Raw genomic sequence first — 14,353 nt, forward strand, 5'->3', positions numbered from 1 at the left:
TATCCACCCACCAACCACCCACCTTCCACCCATTATCCACCCACCTTCCACCCACCAACCACCCACCATCCACCCACCTTCCACCCACCAACCACCCACCATCCACCCACCTTCCACCCACCAACCACCCACCATCCACCCACCTACCACCCACCTTCCACCCATTATCCACCCACTATCCACCCACCAACCACCCACCTTCTGCCCACCAACCACCTACCCTCCACCCACTATCCACCCACCCTCCACCCACCTTCCACCCACTATCCACCCACCTAACCACCCTCCATCCACCCATTATCCACCCACCAACCACCCATTATCCACCCGCCTTCCACCCATTATCCACCCACTATCCACCCACCAACCACCCACCTTCCGCCCACCAACCACCCACTGTCCACCCACCATCCACTAATTATCCACCCCCCTTCCACTCATTATCCACCCACCATCCACCCATTATCCACCCACCATCCACCCACCAACCTTCCACCCTCTCATCCACTATCCTCTGCACCATCCCCCCAGCATCCCACCTGCCATCAATATGCCACCCACATACATCTACCCATGGTCAGTGTTCCATCACATCTGACAAGGAAGACACCCCCCCACCCCGTGCAGCACATGAACTGCTCCCCACTCTCAGTCCCCCACCTACACCTCCCAGTTAATTATGCTAGGAGCAGGGGCTGGGGCCTTACACCTGGGAATGGTTTGCTTCCCCATCACCCAGCATCCGGAGTCACCCTGGCCCATGACCTGGGCAGACTATCTTTGTTGCAGCGTTCTAGGCTGCAGGGCTCTTCCAAGGACATATCTCTGTCTCTGGAGGAAGCGCCCCAGGCAGAACGAGTGGCTGTGTTCTGCTGGGCTGAGTAGACCTTGCCCTGAAAATTTGACCCACCCCGGTCCCACCACCTTTCCCCTGTTTTGGTGCCAGGGACAGTATCGACTTTGCCACTGAGCAGGCTTCTACTGTCACAGACTTCTGGCCAAAATGGAGCTTTAGCTGAGCCAGTGGGAACAAGGCAGGGTGCTCTGCACGCCCCTCAAGTGTTTGCTCCCCCTGCATGCTGGCTCCAGCCTCTGCCCTAGCTCACAGGGACAGCTGGTCCCAGATGTCGGGGGCAAGGGTGACAGTGTCTCTGACAAGACCAGCTAAGGACACAGGCGGGAAGGCGGGGCTGCTGGTTTGTACCTGAGCCCAGGCTGGGGTCTGTGCAAATCTACTACAGAAGCAAACCTCGGGGTTGGTTTCAGTTCCTCTGAGATCTTGCTCTGCAGGCCACGGTCTCCGTGAGAGCGGTCGCTGTCTGCCGCTCATCTGAGCGAGACATGCCAGCCCAGGGGACACCTGTCTGTGGCCTGATCATCATTCTTCCAAGGAGCTCAGCCCCGCAGAGCCGTCCTAGCCTGGCCCACCCTCATGACTCTCACTTGCGGACGCAGCAGGGCAGAAAGCTGAAAGCCGGAAATGACATTCTCGGGACATGCGCCGCCCACGAGCCTCCCTCGGAGCTCAGGATGGTGCCTTCTTGTGGCTTTCCGGATTTCGGAAATCCTGCCAGCTCCAACCCCAGATTCTCATAAAAGCCTCAGGCATTCAAAGCTTCTGCCACCCCGCGGAAGCTCCCCCGCGCCCGACACCACCTGCGCCCTGCTCACCCTGCCCCGCACGCGCCGGCGCACAGCGGCCCTGGTTCGCAGTCAGCTCCCCGACAAACAGAAAACACGCCAGTCGCCGTCGCAAGCGTCCCCGGCGTGATTTATTGCCATCATCACAATATTTTGTTTGGAGCTGTAAACCTCCAGACATAAATCAAGTCATTAGAAGGAGTGACGTTTAATCCCGCAGAAGAGGCTGCGCCGGGCAGCTCCCACCCGGCTAGCAGGTCATTCATCCCGGAGAAGACGGCCCTGCGCACACCTGCCCGCGCAGCTTTTCACCTCCACCCCACGCAGGCGCAAAAGGCCGCAGGCTCAAGCCCAGCTGTTTTTGTTTCCCGGAATAGCACAGTTCACACCTGCAAAGAGTTGCCCACAACACACGCCCGGTGATCCAGACTGGAGTCTTCATTCCGCTGGAAACGCACGTGGCCGGGGGTGGGGGCGGGTCTGTGCCCTCAGTCAGCTCTCTTCGCCCTGAGAGCAGCCACGCGGGTCCGACTTCAAAGGAAGCAGAAAACTGCTCAGAGAACCTTCGTTAGCTCTCCCTCCACGGCGACCCTAGCCAGCGACACAGTCGTTACACGGGGGCACGTCGCATTTGCAAAGCCCGCCGGGCCTAATTTCCAGGCTTTGCTGCAGATTGGCAAGCAGAGGCTAAGAAGGGGCCGGCTCAGCCGTGAAAGGAGTGTTCCGGGACCTCGGATGGCGTCTTCCAGGAACTCGGCAGCCCTCCACCCCCACCCAGGCAAGCCCTGGCATCGAGTTCCCCACAAATGGTGCCTCTCGCAGAGTGAGGCGACACCCCCAAAATGCTGGAGAGGGGAGAACGGGGGAGGTGTCTTTGCCTTAGAAAACTTTGGCAGATTCTAAGTACACATGACAATTTTGAACATCCCTGGTATTTCTAGTGCTCGGAGCTAATGAGGGTGGCATCGTGCCACCACGTGGGCACATTTCAAGGGTGCTGGAAGTCGCAGGGCTGGGTCGTGTGATTTGCGTCTCCGCTGCCTCCACAACCGAGGTGTGTGGCCCAGAGCTGGCTAATGGGCGCTGATTTCACCCAAGCTCCGTACCGTTTCCAGCTGAGAGCGTCTCCCTGCAGGTGGTCTCAAGTCGGTCTGACCAGGACAACCCAGGGGCACGTCTTCTCCCCCGCTGGCTCCTCCGTCCCCCCAGACCTCCCTTTCTGTGCGGGTCCTCGCAGTGTCTCGTGGGGCTCTCCCCAGACGTTTTCCTCCTCCTCACCCCGGACACCCCTCACTCGCCAGACCCTCCAGCCCTCCTGCGTGGTTGCTCTGCAAAATCTACCTTCCCCTTCTTCCACCGCCCAGCCCCAAACCGCTGCCTAGATTCAGGCCTTACCGCTCCTCACCTGTGTCACGATGTGATAATCCTGCTCCGTTCTCCCACTTCCTTTGGGCCTCAGTCTTCTCCAGGTTCCCCAGCTGCCTCCAGAATGACCTCGAACACGCAGCCCTCGCTCCTGCCTTCCTCGGCCCTGCAGTCGGTGCCTCAGGGCGGAGGCTGGGCGAGGTAGTGAGGTGCAAGGGGCCTGTGGTCTAGATGTGAGTGTGTGACGTGGATGGCTGTGATGGGCAGTAGGAGGACAGGCAGTGCCCCCGTGATGGCCTGGGGCCACCCTGCTCAGCCCCGTGGCCCTGCGGGGTCTGCTGCTACCTTTGGGGTGCTGGGCTGGGCAGAGCAAGCGCTGGCCGTTCAGAGGGAGTAGAGGTGGGCTATCAGCCGGGTATCCAGGGATGGTGGTATCCCCACAGCCAGCCACTGCCGAGCCCAGGATTGATGTCTGCTCTCAGGGGTCTTACCCCTGAGAAAAGCTGGCCTAATCCTCAGGCAGAGGCCTCCCGAACTGCTCTGGCCCTGGCCCTTGGCTGGACCTGATTCTGAGTTCGAGGCCCTGTGCTGGGAGATTCATCTCTGCTCTCCAATGTGGACCACAGCTGTCCAGACCCTTGGCAGAGAACAGCTGGACGGCTGCCAGGGCCCCCTGAGTGCTGTAGGCTGCCCCTGGCCTTGCCTTTGAGTTGCCAGAGGCTTTATTCTGTTCTGGGGCACACAGTGTGACCCCTCCATGCCCCTTGGTGTTCCCTGATGCTGGAGAAGACCCTGGAGATCGGGGTGGGGGGGTGTCAGAAGCTGCAGCCGCTCACCCACCGTGCTCGAGTTGGGGCCGCCACCTAGACTCAGGGACCCCTAGATCTGATCAGATCACCTGGATCAGTGGGCAGCACTGATCACCAGGGCACGGTCCTCTGGGAAGGTCTCCCAAGGATCAGCCCGTCCAACCCTGGGCCCCTGCGCAGCCCTTTTCGGCCTGGTTTGCGGGAGCCCCCCTCTTCCCAGGGGGTGCGGACTGCCTCCCCCAGGCTAGAGCCGCCTATAGTCCGGAGCACTTCAAAGAAGCGTCAGCGTGGACAGATTTACTTTTGTGGCTCTTCAGGGTATCGCAGGCAACAGCCGTGTGGGGTCTGACAGCCCTGGCCAGCTCTGTAATTGACGCTGCAGCCGGAACAGCACATCCCAGGCCGGCTGGAGCTACACCGATCATTATCTCGCAGTCTGGCCACCTTGGTAATGAGGCTGCCCCGCTGGCCGCCTGCAATGGCCTGACTCCGCTCCAGTGGACGAGGAGGCCCTGCCGGTGTCTGCCTCTGGGGTGTCCGTCTCGGGGCCAGGCTGGTGGGTGGTGCCGACACTTTTCCTGCAAGCAGGCAGCCCCTCCCTGGAGCTGCCCCCGCCTCGGCTCCAGCTCCGGCATGACTCACTGCTCTTTCCTGATAACCCCACGGCAGGAATTCACTATCATTTAGACCAAATCAGGCCCCTTCCTGCAGAGCTGACAGGAGAGTGGTCACCAGGCACCCTGTCAGCCAAACAAGAGGAGTCGTTGACATCCATCCGGTTAGACCCACCGTGAGCAGTGCTGTGAGGCCGCGCTGCCCAGCGCCCAAGCTGCGGCTCCCCGTGGGCCAGGAGGAGGGCAGGCTCAGGCCCGGCCCTGCACCTCTGCGTGCTTTCCTCTGAGAAGTGCTGCTCCCACACCCTTACCAGCCCAGGAGAGCCACAGGTGGCGAACAGGCTCCCACACTGCCCCACTGCTCTGACCAGCCGCCCCCCATCCTCCTCCAACTGCCCTCCCGACATCTGCCCCCGGGAGACCTGCAGGCGTCTCAGACTGAACAGGGCCCCGCCCTCCTTTGCAGGAAATAACCCCAACATTTGCCCGCTGCTCAGGCCAGAAACCGGAGTCCCCTCCACACCCAGTCCCCTGGGGGTCCTAGGGGTGCAGCCTCGAGCTGGCTCGCGGTCGCATCAGGAGCTGGAAATGTGCCGTGGCGGGACAGTCGCACTGTGGAAATCAGCAAGCGCTGCAAACCAGGCTCACCCCCCCCACCGCCCCACTGCCCAGAGAGCCCATTGTTAGCATTTCCCAGCACACCACCGTGCTAACGTCACTCCTGAACTAGTCTTCGCATCTGCCACTTTCTCTCATTATCCCCTGGGGCCAGGCCTCAGGCGTCTCCTGCCTGGACAAAGGCAACATCCCCTGACCAAGCTTTCTGCTCTTTTGCTGTTCATCCCGAGTGGTCCTTAAATTCAAAATAACTCCACAGCTTCCAGCCCTTGGAAGCTCCCCCGGGCCTCGGGACGGAAGGTCTAGTGTCTTTCCAGAGCGGTAAGACCCTTGCCTGCCGCCCTGCTAGCGCCGTGGTCCTGCCTCTCCTCAATGCCCTTCAGTCTCCAGGCCGATCCCTTCATCCCACGAGCCTCATTGTCATGGTGCGAGGCCAGCAAGCTCTGCCAGAAGTGTCCTCACTACCTTCGGGAGATGTCACCTGGCGCCCTGGCCCTCTGACGCCCCGTCACACGGGGAATGGCTGTCCAGCCCTCGTTTCCTGGCTAGACCGTAAGCTCCACGCGGGTAGGGCCATGGTTGTCCCATTGCTGGCTAAGACACCGTCACCGGCACCTAAGACGCTGCCTGGCCCATACAGAAAGGACAAAGGGTGCAGGACGGCGTGAGCGCCTGTGTGGCGGGCTGCAGGGTGGGCGGCTCGCTGATCGTGCTGCTGCGTCCGGCCCAGGAAGTGGGGAGCCGGGTGCCCAGGGGCAGCACGAGCTGCCGGCTGGTGCCACAGTTTGTTCGTTCTCATCTGCAGCAGCGTTCACTGACTCCTGCTTGTTCTTCCAGCCCACGTGTGTTGAAAGAATACATGAAGGAAAGAAAAGGTACGACCTGCCCTAAGCCGCGTGCCAGGGGGGACTCGCAGAAACCACACGGGGACATGAACACCCACTCCCCACCCGGGGCACGCCACGTCACCCAGCAGGAAGCACGCACCTGCGTCGCACAGACGTGTGCATGGCGCGACAGGTCATAAGACATCCCAGTGCGGCCTGGGCAGCACGCACCGTGCAGGGTGTTGCATGACGCGTGGGCGCTGGGACCACACGCACCACTGAGCACCGCGGGGGTCACTGCAGCCTCTGACAGAGGAGCGCTTTGAAGCAGTCGAGGACCCCTCCCTGTGGACGGCAGAGGAACGTGGGGGGGGGCTCAGGACTCCCCTCCCCCCCACAGTGACGGGCACGCGGCAGCCGGGCAGCGGGTGGGACAGCTGTTGGGCTCGCGGACGCGAACCGGCTGAGCGGCTGACTGACAGCGGCGCAGATGCCGGCTCCTTGACGGCTCCGAGGGGATTCGCAGCCGGGGCCGCGCTGACAGGAACCACCCAGCCGAATCCCGGATCCTGACCACCCAGGCGAGGGATTGGGATCGTTAAACAAAACAGGCGGCGGTCGGAGCTGTCAGGTGTTCACCCGTCCGAGGCAGGAAGATGCCCGCTCCCCACGCCGCAGACCGTCCTGGGGTCCCGCGCCGGGGGCAGGGGCCGGGCTTCGGGGAACGCAGGTGGCACAAAGGAGCCCGAGCGACTGGCACGCCAGGACCTGACGGCCTCCGTGCAGCGCCGCCCGCCACGCCCAGCCCCGCGCTCGTTTCCGGGCGTGTTTGTGGACCTGCGAGACGCACGCAGTTAGCTCGTTTTACAGGGGAAACAGCTCGGCAAGGTCAAGGGATTTGTCCAAGGCCACACAGCAGCACGCGTACATTCTCTGTTCTCTTTCGACACGCTGCCCTCACTGTGGCTCAGAGTGGACTCTCCCTCCGGGTGAGGGGAGAGTAAAGCCCTGCTCCGGTCTGAGCCAGAGGTCGGGGTCACCGCATGACCCCGCTGTGACCGAGTCTGGTTGTCTAAGAGGCAATGGGGAGAAGCCCACCCGGAGCGCAAGGGGCGAGGGGAGAGGTTGCCGCAGGAGCTGCGCCCACCGCCCGGAAGTCCCACCATCGCCTCACCTCGGTCCACGCTTGGCCACAGAGCCACCTTCACGGCACAGGGACAGTTGGCAGCTGTGTCTGCGGCAGCCCCACCCGGAACCCCATTTACCTGTCCTGGGCAGCAGGGGTGGGCATGGCTGTGACAGAGGCTAGCCCTGGGGACCCAGAAGAGAATTTAATCAGTTGAATTCTCCTGCAAACACAAGTGAGAATTTGAGGCTTTCCTCTGAATTCTGTGCGGTGAGTCCAGGCTGCCCTCTGACTGCTAAGTGTGTTGAAACTTCCGTTTTGCAGCTAATCTGCATATTAACAACCCGCCCAGATGGAGGTGGCATTTCACGATGAGGCAGTCAGAGCTTCATTGGGGCAGTTTGTTCCTCACCTGGGGGCCAGCAGAGACCTCACAAGGGCAGAGCCTGAGCTGGTGGAAGGAGAGACAGAGGAGCTCTTGTACTGCAGCTGGTGGGGGGAGCAGAGCCAGGCTTCAGGGTCCCTCGGCTGGGCCTGGGGCTGGATAGACTCCTGGGCTGGGGCTGCCCCTGTCTGTATCTGGCCACGCGGCTGGTACCTGCCTCCCAGACACGTGGGCCTTTCCAAGGCTGGGAGGCTCCAGCCAGAGTCCTGGGCTGGAATTCTACAGGGTGAAGCCCGACACCCATCCCTACCTCCAGGGCGAGCTCTCAGTCCCGGCAGCTCCGGCCTTCACACAAGCATTTATTGAGCTCCTGCTGTATGCTAGGCATGGTGCCAGACTGACACCAACAGACAAGACACTGGCCCTGCCCCAAGCACAGAGGCCGACAGCCCGTGCTGCCCAGGACAGCAGTGTTTGGTCCCACCAGATGCCACTGTAGGGAGTCTGGGCTGGGGCCAAAGCTCGGACTCGGAGTCCTGCACATGTGGGGGACAAAGATGCAGTCAGGGCTTCCCCTTCGTGTCCCCTGTCTCGGGCTGGGCTAAGCCAAGGGAAGCAGCCAAAAGCCCTGGAAGCTCCCTGGCCAGCTGGGCCACACAAGTGGCCACGTGAGCGTACAGTGCAAATGGATGGGAGGTGGCCTGCCACGCAGGCTCTGCCACTAGAAGGCCCAGAAGTGCAAAAGTGGCCAAGGCCACAGCTCCATCAGGAAAGAGCCAAGGACCACGAGTCAGACTCCACCCAAGGCAGGGACTTGGGACTGGCACCCACCCCCACGGCTCTCCTGTCCCCCCAGTTCTCTGCCATGCCTGTCCCTCTGTGTTTGACTCCTTAAGGACAGCCCTGCCTCCCCCAGACCAGTGTTCCCTCTCACCTCTGCCCATCAGGCCGGGGCTGGCACTTGAGCAGCCAGAGCAGCTGTCGCCTTCCTAGGTGTGGGGCTGAGGAGGTCAGGGGCTCGTGGGGCACTTCCAGCCCTTCCTAGGTACTTGGGTTCTGTCCTCACCGTGTCGTTGTGGCCTGTCTACAGGGCCTGACCAAAAGGCTGGTCCCCAATTGCCACCCCAGTGGGTCCTGGGCCTCGGGGATCGGGGCTTTTGTGTGGCAGCCAGCAGGTCTCCCCCCGGTGCCTCTGGAGGGGAGCGAACCGCCCATAGGCTGGCAAAGCCCCCTCCCCAGCCCAGCCCCTCCCAGGCTGCACGCCTGGTTACTAAGAACCTGGCCTCGCTCACTCTCAGCAGCCTTTGCCTGGCCCTCGCTGGCAGCCAGGAAGCCTTTCAGCCAACGGAGAAGAAAACCTGCAGCCCACGGAGAGTCCACACTGCCGAACACGTCTGGTAGCCCCAATAACTCACGCTGGTTTGCTCCCGCCGCTCTTATCGCAGTGCATGCATTTCCGCCTCTCTACGAGTGTCATCTGTCCACAGAGAGAAAGTGGTTGTTGATTTCCTGCCTGTGGGGGGATGGGGCTCCCCTGCAGATGTCAACATGTCTGACGGGTAACGCAGACTCTGAAAGCAAAGTGTGTGGCTGGCCTTGGAGTCCCCTGTTGTGGGGGCGGCGGGGGCGGGGGCTGCTTGGCAGCTTTGGTGGCCTTGGATGGAAGAGGAGACCGGGCACTGAGGCTGTGTTGCTCTGATTTTATCTACATTATCTGTTTATTTGGGGGCCTTGCAGGGGCTGGTGGTGGTTATACTGAGGCCAAATCCCCCCCCATAACTCCCCCACAGCACTGGTACCAGGGACTGCTGGTGGCAAACCTTCCTCATCCTCACGGGCCCTTAGCCGCCCTTCCCGGCAGCTGTCCAGGGTCCTGAAGAACAGCCCAGCGGGGATGTGCAGACCCCAGACGCCCCAGGCTCCCGGAGTTCCCTCGCCTAGCTCTGGGGTGGTCTTTGCTTCAGCCTTTACCTGAGCAGTGCAAGGAAGGGCAGCCGCCTCCACGGAAAAAGTGGGGACACCCGGCCCTTGGTGAGGGGGAGAGCCCTTTATATTTCCTTTGCTACCTTTCTGTCTTTATGCAAAAGTGGCTTGTGGGGACAGGGTTAATCTGTGCCCAATAAGCTGCCATAATTCTAAGGGTCAGGAACATACTGCTTGTGGCAAACCCACCGGCTCCAGGTAAGACGTGTTACTGCTGTTTTCGGATCTGTTATTGTCCACGAGACAATTCTTCCTTCAAAGGGGACAGTTGCAGCCGGGTCAGCTCTGTGGGCATGTGTGGCCAAGAGCTCAGGAGACCCACCTAGCCCTGGGCTCTGTCCTCCAGGCCATGCCAAGGGCTCTAGCCTGGCCAGCCTTAGAGGGGGCCAACCTTGGGAAGTACCTTAAGGCTCAAAGTCTGGAGGTCCGAGAGACAGAGCCCTCCTGTCCGGTCCGCACAGACGAAACGGGACAGGACCCGCAGCCCACGGCTCTCCTAGGCTGCGGGGGCAGTGCCAGGGGGAGGTCACGGCCTCAGGGGCCGCAGCACAAGCTCTTCCAGCTTCCCCGACCGACAGACGCCTTTTGGAAGGGGCTCCTCAGCCCCACTCTTGGCCAGATCTGGCGTGGCTTGTTGGCTCCGCAAAGGAATATAAATAAATGCCATCACGCCTTGACAAGTTGACGGGAGTGACAAGCAGAGTAAATTCCCGTATCTGAGACTCCGAGGAGGAGAGGTGATTTAGCAGAGCCAGCTGCCGTCACCAGAAGAAAATAATTAAGTGAACCGGGCCATGGAGAGGGAAACCGAGTGACGCAGCAGTCCCTTCTGGCGAAGGGAGCTGTCATCGTTGGCTGCGGGAGAGAACCCCCACACACCAGAGGGAAATGAGCGTGGGAGGCTCGTGCTGGAGATGGCTGTGGTGTAGGGGCGAGGACGAGGAGGGAGATAGGCTCTGGGCTGCGAGAGGGAACCGTGGTGAGGAGCTTGATTCTAACAGGCGCCTCCCAAGCCAGGTAGCCGCTGCCCACGCCCCATACCCAGGGGGTGCAACAGTCTACACGCAGCTTCCTCTCAGCCTCCGAGGACGAGTCTGGAAGGCCTGTTTCGGAGCTCGCTCACATGTGCACACACACGCATGCACGCGTAAGCTTGGGAATACCCAGGAAGGTGGGGATGCTGCCCTTTGCCCAGGGAAGGGCGCACCTTTGCTCCCAGCCCAAAGGAAGGGGAAGTGTGCCCAAGTTCTGCCTTCGTTTCTGCCCCTCTTTGAAATATGAGGAAGTTCCCAGCAAACTCAGGGAGTTGAGGCTTGGCAGACCAGTGGGGACCTTGCACCCCCCTCCTCACTTGCTAATGAATGCAGGAGATTTGTGGGCACAGCCTCAGACTGTCAGGGTCAGACACTGGCAGACTCTGTAAAACCAGAGCCCATGGAGAGACCCGTAGAGTCTCTGGATCAGGGAAGACCTGGGTGTCCCTTGCCAGCTAGGCTTCCAGCCGCCGGACCTCTGTCGAGTACACAGCGACCACTGGGGACGTGCTGGGCCACTAGTGCCACTCTCCTTCCCCAGGAAGCAGCCAGGGTCTGGGCAGGCGTGGCTGGCCCTGCATCCCGCTGTGCCAGCTGGAAGTTCTAGTTCTGCTTGTGAAAGGGGTGGCCGGTTCTGATCACGACTGGACTGGCTTTTGGCAAAACCTCAGAGCAAAAATGTCCACCCACTTGGCCCAGGAGCAGGAAGGGCCCTGATGGCCAGGCAGGCAATGGGGAAGGAGGCCCACACTTCTAACTAGATTCCCTCAGGGGGAAATGTCCTTGTCCTCTTGCGACCCTCCCCCAAAACAGACCGAGCAGATTGGAAAGAAGAATCCTCTCCTCTGGCCAGGGGCTCCCCTCACCAGAGTCTATTATCCTGGGGGACCCCGGCTCAGCCCAGACAAGGGGGCTCTTTGGTGAGCAAGGGGGACATTCTGGAGTATGGCCAATGACGCATCCATCTCCATCTTCCCCAAGTTGCCCGTAAGTCACTCTGCCCGGGCTCTGCTCAGCCCTTTGGAGACCAGGGTAAGCTGGACACGGGCAGCTCACCCCAGAGCCCCACGGCCAGCCGAGGAGGCCAAATCCACAAAGCAGGTGCCCAGGGTGGGGGATTCCTGAGAGCGGGAGGGCAGGGAGCATATCCCATTCCCAGGCCCGGTGCGTGCAAAGGTGTGCGTGTGAATTGTCCCGTTCCAGCACAGAGAATATGGACTAGATCCAAGGCGTGGCTGATGGGGTGTGGGGCTTTCTGAGGGGTCCTTCCCCTGTGACTGAGTGACATGAAGTGGGAGGCGGCCTGTGAGACCCCTGGCTGCCCCCTGGGCAGCTGTGTGGGCGCACCCAGGCAGGGTGCCTCTCCAGACCTCCCAGGTCATGTCGGGAGGTGTGATGCGGAGGAGGAGGCGTCAGCTGGGAGCCAGTGGGACGGTGTGGGGGCTGCACCCCCATTTTCTGTGTGGGTGGGGGACAGAGGGGCTCTGGCACTAAGCCATGGTCTCTCCCCCTTCCCCCAGAGCCGCCTTTTCCCAGAGCCCACACAGGCTCCCTGCAGCCTGGACGTCTCGGTCAAGAGCCTCTAAGCAGGTCCCTGGGAGCCACGTGGTCCTTCCACTGCTAACACTGTCCTCTCTCTTTGCTTTCCAGGAATAAAGTTCAACATCAGGCCGCAGCAGCCCCGCAACGTAAGTCTGAGAGTCAGATAAATCTCGGCGCACAGCCTGGGGGAGTTGGGAGGGCAGGGAAGAAAATGCGGAGCTCGCGTTGAATCCATTCTTGGAAAGAAAAATGTGTCCAGGCTTTCCCGGGAGCCTTGGGAACAAAGCCAGGGCTTTGGACCCGTGAATTTCCCTCTCCTGCTGGATGGCTGCTCTGGGCACTGCTAATAGGCGCCGTAAATCTCAGCCGCCGCCCTCAGGCCACCAGGCGCAGGTTCCTGGGGGGACCGCGCCATCTGGTGGCCGAAGTGGCACTTGCACTCAGGCCCCGCACTCGTGGCTGGACGTGGCCGGCGGAACAGAGGGAGGCCTTTGGGTGCTGGGCGGGGGTTCAGAGGGGTCACAGCTGCAGGGCCAGCCTTTCCCCCGCACCCGGGAAAAGCCAGGACACAAAGGGGGCAGGAACCCCAGCCGCAGAGAGGGCCTGGCCCGTGTGACCCTCGGTGCCCCCTTGCCCTGCCCACCCCGGTACCCCTGTCTCTTCTTGCCCCAGGCCTTCCCACAGGGCAGTTCTCAGGATGGTGACTCGACGGTACCCACAGAGAAGGGCCCCCGAGACTCGTCCAGCCGGGCCCCGGGGGGCCTCCACCTGCCGGTGCCCGGGCAGCACCAGCCCCTGCCGGAGAGGGGGGCCCGTCTGCGCCTCCGGCAGCGGCGCCGCCGGCTGCTCATCAAGAGGATGACAGGTGCGGCGGCCGTGGCGGCCAACGGATCGGGCGGGACCGCGGTGCGGCCGGGCGCGGGGACCCTGGACGGCCGTCGGGCCGGGCTGCAGCGGAGCCAGCGGGAGCGCAAGCGGCTCATGCAGGAGGCGTGCGCCAAGTACCGGGCGAGCAGCAGCCGGCGGGCCGTCACGCCCCGCCACGTGTCCCGCATCTTCGTGGAGGACCGCCACCGCGTGCTGTACTGCGAGGTGCCCAAGGCGGGCTGCTCCAACTGGAAGCGGGTGCTCATGGTGCTGGCGGGGCTGGCCTCGTCCGCCGCCGACATCCAGCACAACACGGTGCACTACGGCGGCGCGCTGCGGCGCCTGGACACCTTCGACCGCCAGGGCATCCTGCACCGCCTGGGCACCTACACCAAGATGCTCTTCGTGCGCGAGCCCTTCGAGAGGCTGGTCTCCGCCTTCCGCGACAAGTTCGAGCACCCCAACAGCTACTACCACCCCGTGTTCGGCAAGGCCATCCTGGCCCGGTACCGGGCCAACGCGTCGCGGGAGGCGCTGCGCACGGGCGCCGGCGTGCGCTTCCCCGAGTTCGTGCAGTACCTGCTGGACGTGCACCGGCCGGTGGGCATGGACATCCACTGGGACCACGTCAGCCGCCTCTGCAGCCCCTGCCTCATCGACTACGACTTCGTGGGCAAGTTCGAGAGCATGGAGGACGACGCCAACTTCTTCCTGAGCCTGATCCGCGCGCCGCGGAACCTCACCTTCCCCAGCTTCAAGGACCGGCACTCTCAGGAGGCGCGGACCACGGCGAGGATCGCCCGCCAGTACTTCGCGCAGCTCTCCGCCCTGCAGCGGCAGCGCGCCTACGACTTCTACTACATGGACTACCTGATGTTCAACTACTCCAAGCCCTTCGCGGACCTGTACTGAGGGGCGGGCCCGCCCCCCTGTGCGCAGGGGCGTCCCCACTCCGTGGTGCCTCGCCCGGCAGCCCAGATGTTCCCAGAGCCACGGGGCTCTGAGGACGCGAGGAGCCTTGGCTTTGGGATGCAGCAGGCCCTAGGCGGGGACAGAGGCCCCCGCCCTTGGTTGGGGACCCTGGCCCTTGTCCTGCACCTACTTCCTCCGTCCTTGGCTGAGGGAGATGCTGAGGGGCACCCCAGGAGCTCAGCCAGGAGTTAGGATGACCAGGGAAGCCTGAGGCCTGAGGACGAGGCCCCAGCAGTGAGGGATTTTCTTGGTCCCTTAGCCATTGCCTTGTACCAAACCACATGGTTTGCAGCTTTTGTATGACCCCGGGGGGATGTTCCCTTGGATTGAGGTTCCAAATAAAGCACATGGTTTCCAGAGCAGCAGTGTCTACTCTGAGTGTGTGTGTGTGGGGGGGGGACACGTGGACCCCTCGCCACGCTTTCTGGAACTCTTCCTGCCTGAGCCAGGCACCAGCACCCGGGGCTGCAGGGGCAAGCCCAGGGCTCCCATTCGGGCCGGCAGTGGCTCTTCGGGTGTCTGAGGCCAAGGCCTCTTCTGCCAGAGCCTCCTGTCTCGGTATCTGCACGT

General features: G+C 62.2%; 1 protein-coding gene across 1 annotated transcript in view; it reads left to right on the forward strand.

Annotated features, from left to right (window-relative positions):
* Positions 1-14,138, forward strand: part of CHST8 (carbohydrate (N-acetylgalactosamine 4-0) sulfotransferase 8) — a 52,636-nt gene extending 38,498 nt beyond the window's left edge. Inside the window, exons 2-3 of the mRNA XM_012651521.1 lie at positions 12,053-12,090; positions 12,617-14,138. Of these exons, the coding sequence (XP_012506975.1) occupies positions 12,053-12,090; positions 12,617-13,723 (1,145 nt within the window). The 3' untranslated portion in view covers positions 13,724-14,138. The remainder of the gene's footprint in view (positions 1-12,052; positions 12,091-12,616) is intronic.
* Positions 14,139-14,353: the final 215 nt, after the last annotated feature.

The sequence above is a fragment of the Propithecus coquereli genome, unplaced genomic scaffold, assembly GCF_000956105.1.
Source record: "Propithecus coquereli isolate 6110/MARCELLA unplaced genomic scaffold, Pcoq_1.0 Scaffold358, whole genome shotgun sequence".
NCBI classification, from domain to species: domain Eukaryota; kingdom Metazoa; phylum Chordata; class Mammalia; order Primates; family Indriidae; genus Propithecus; species Propithecus coquereli.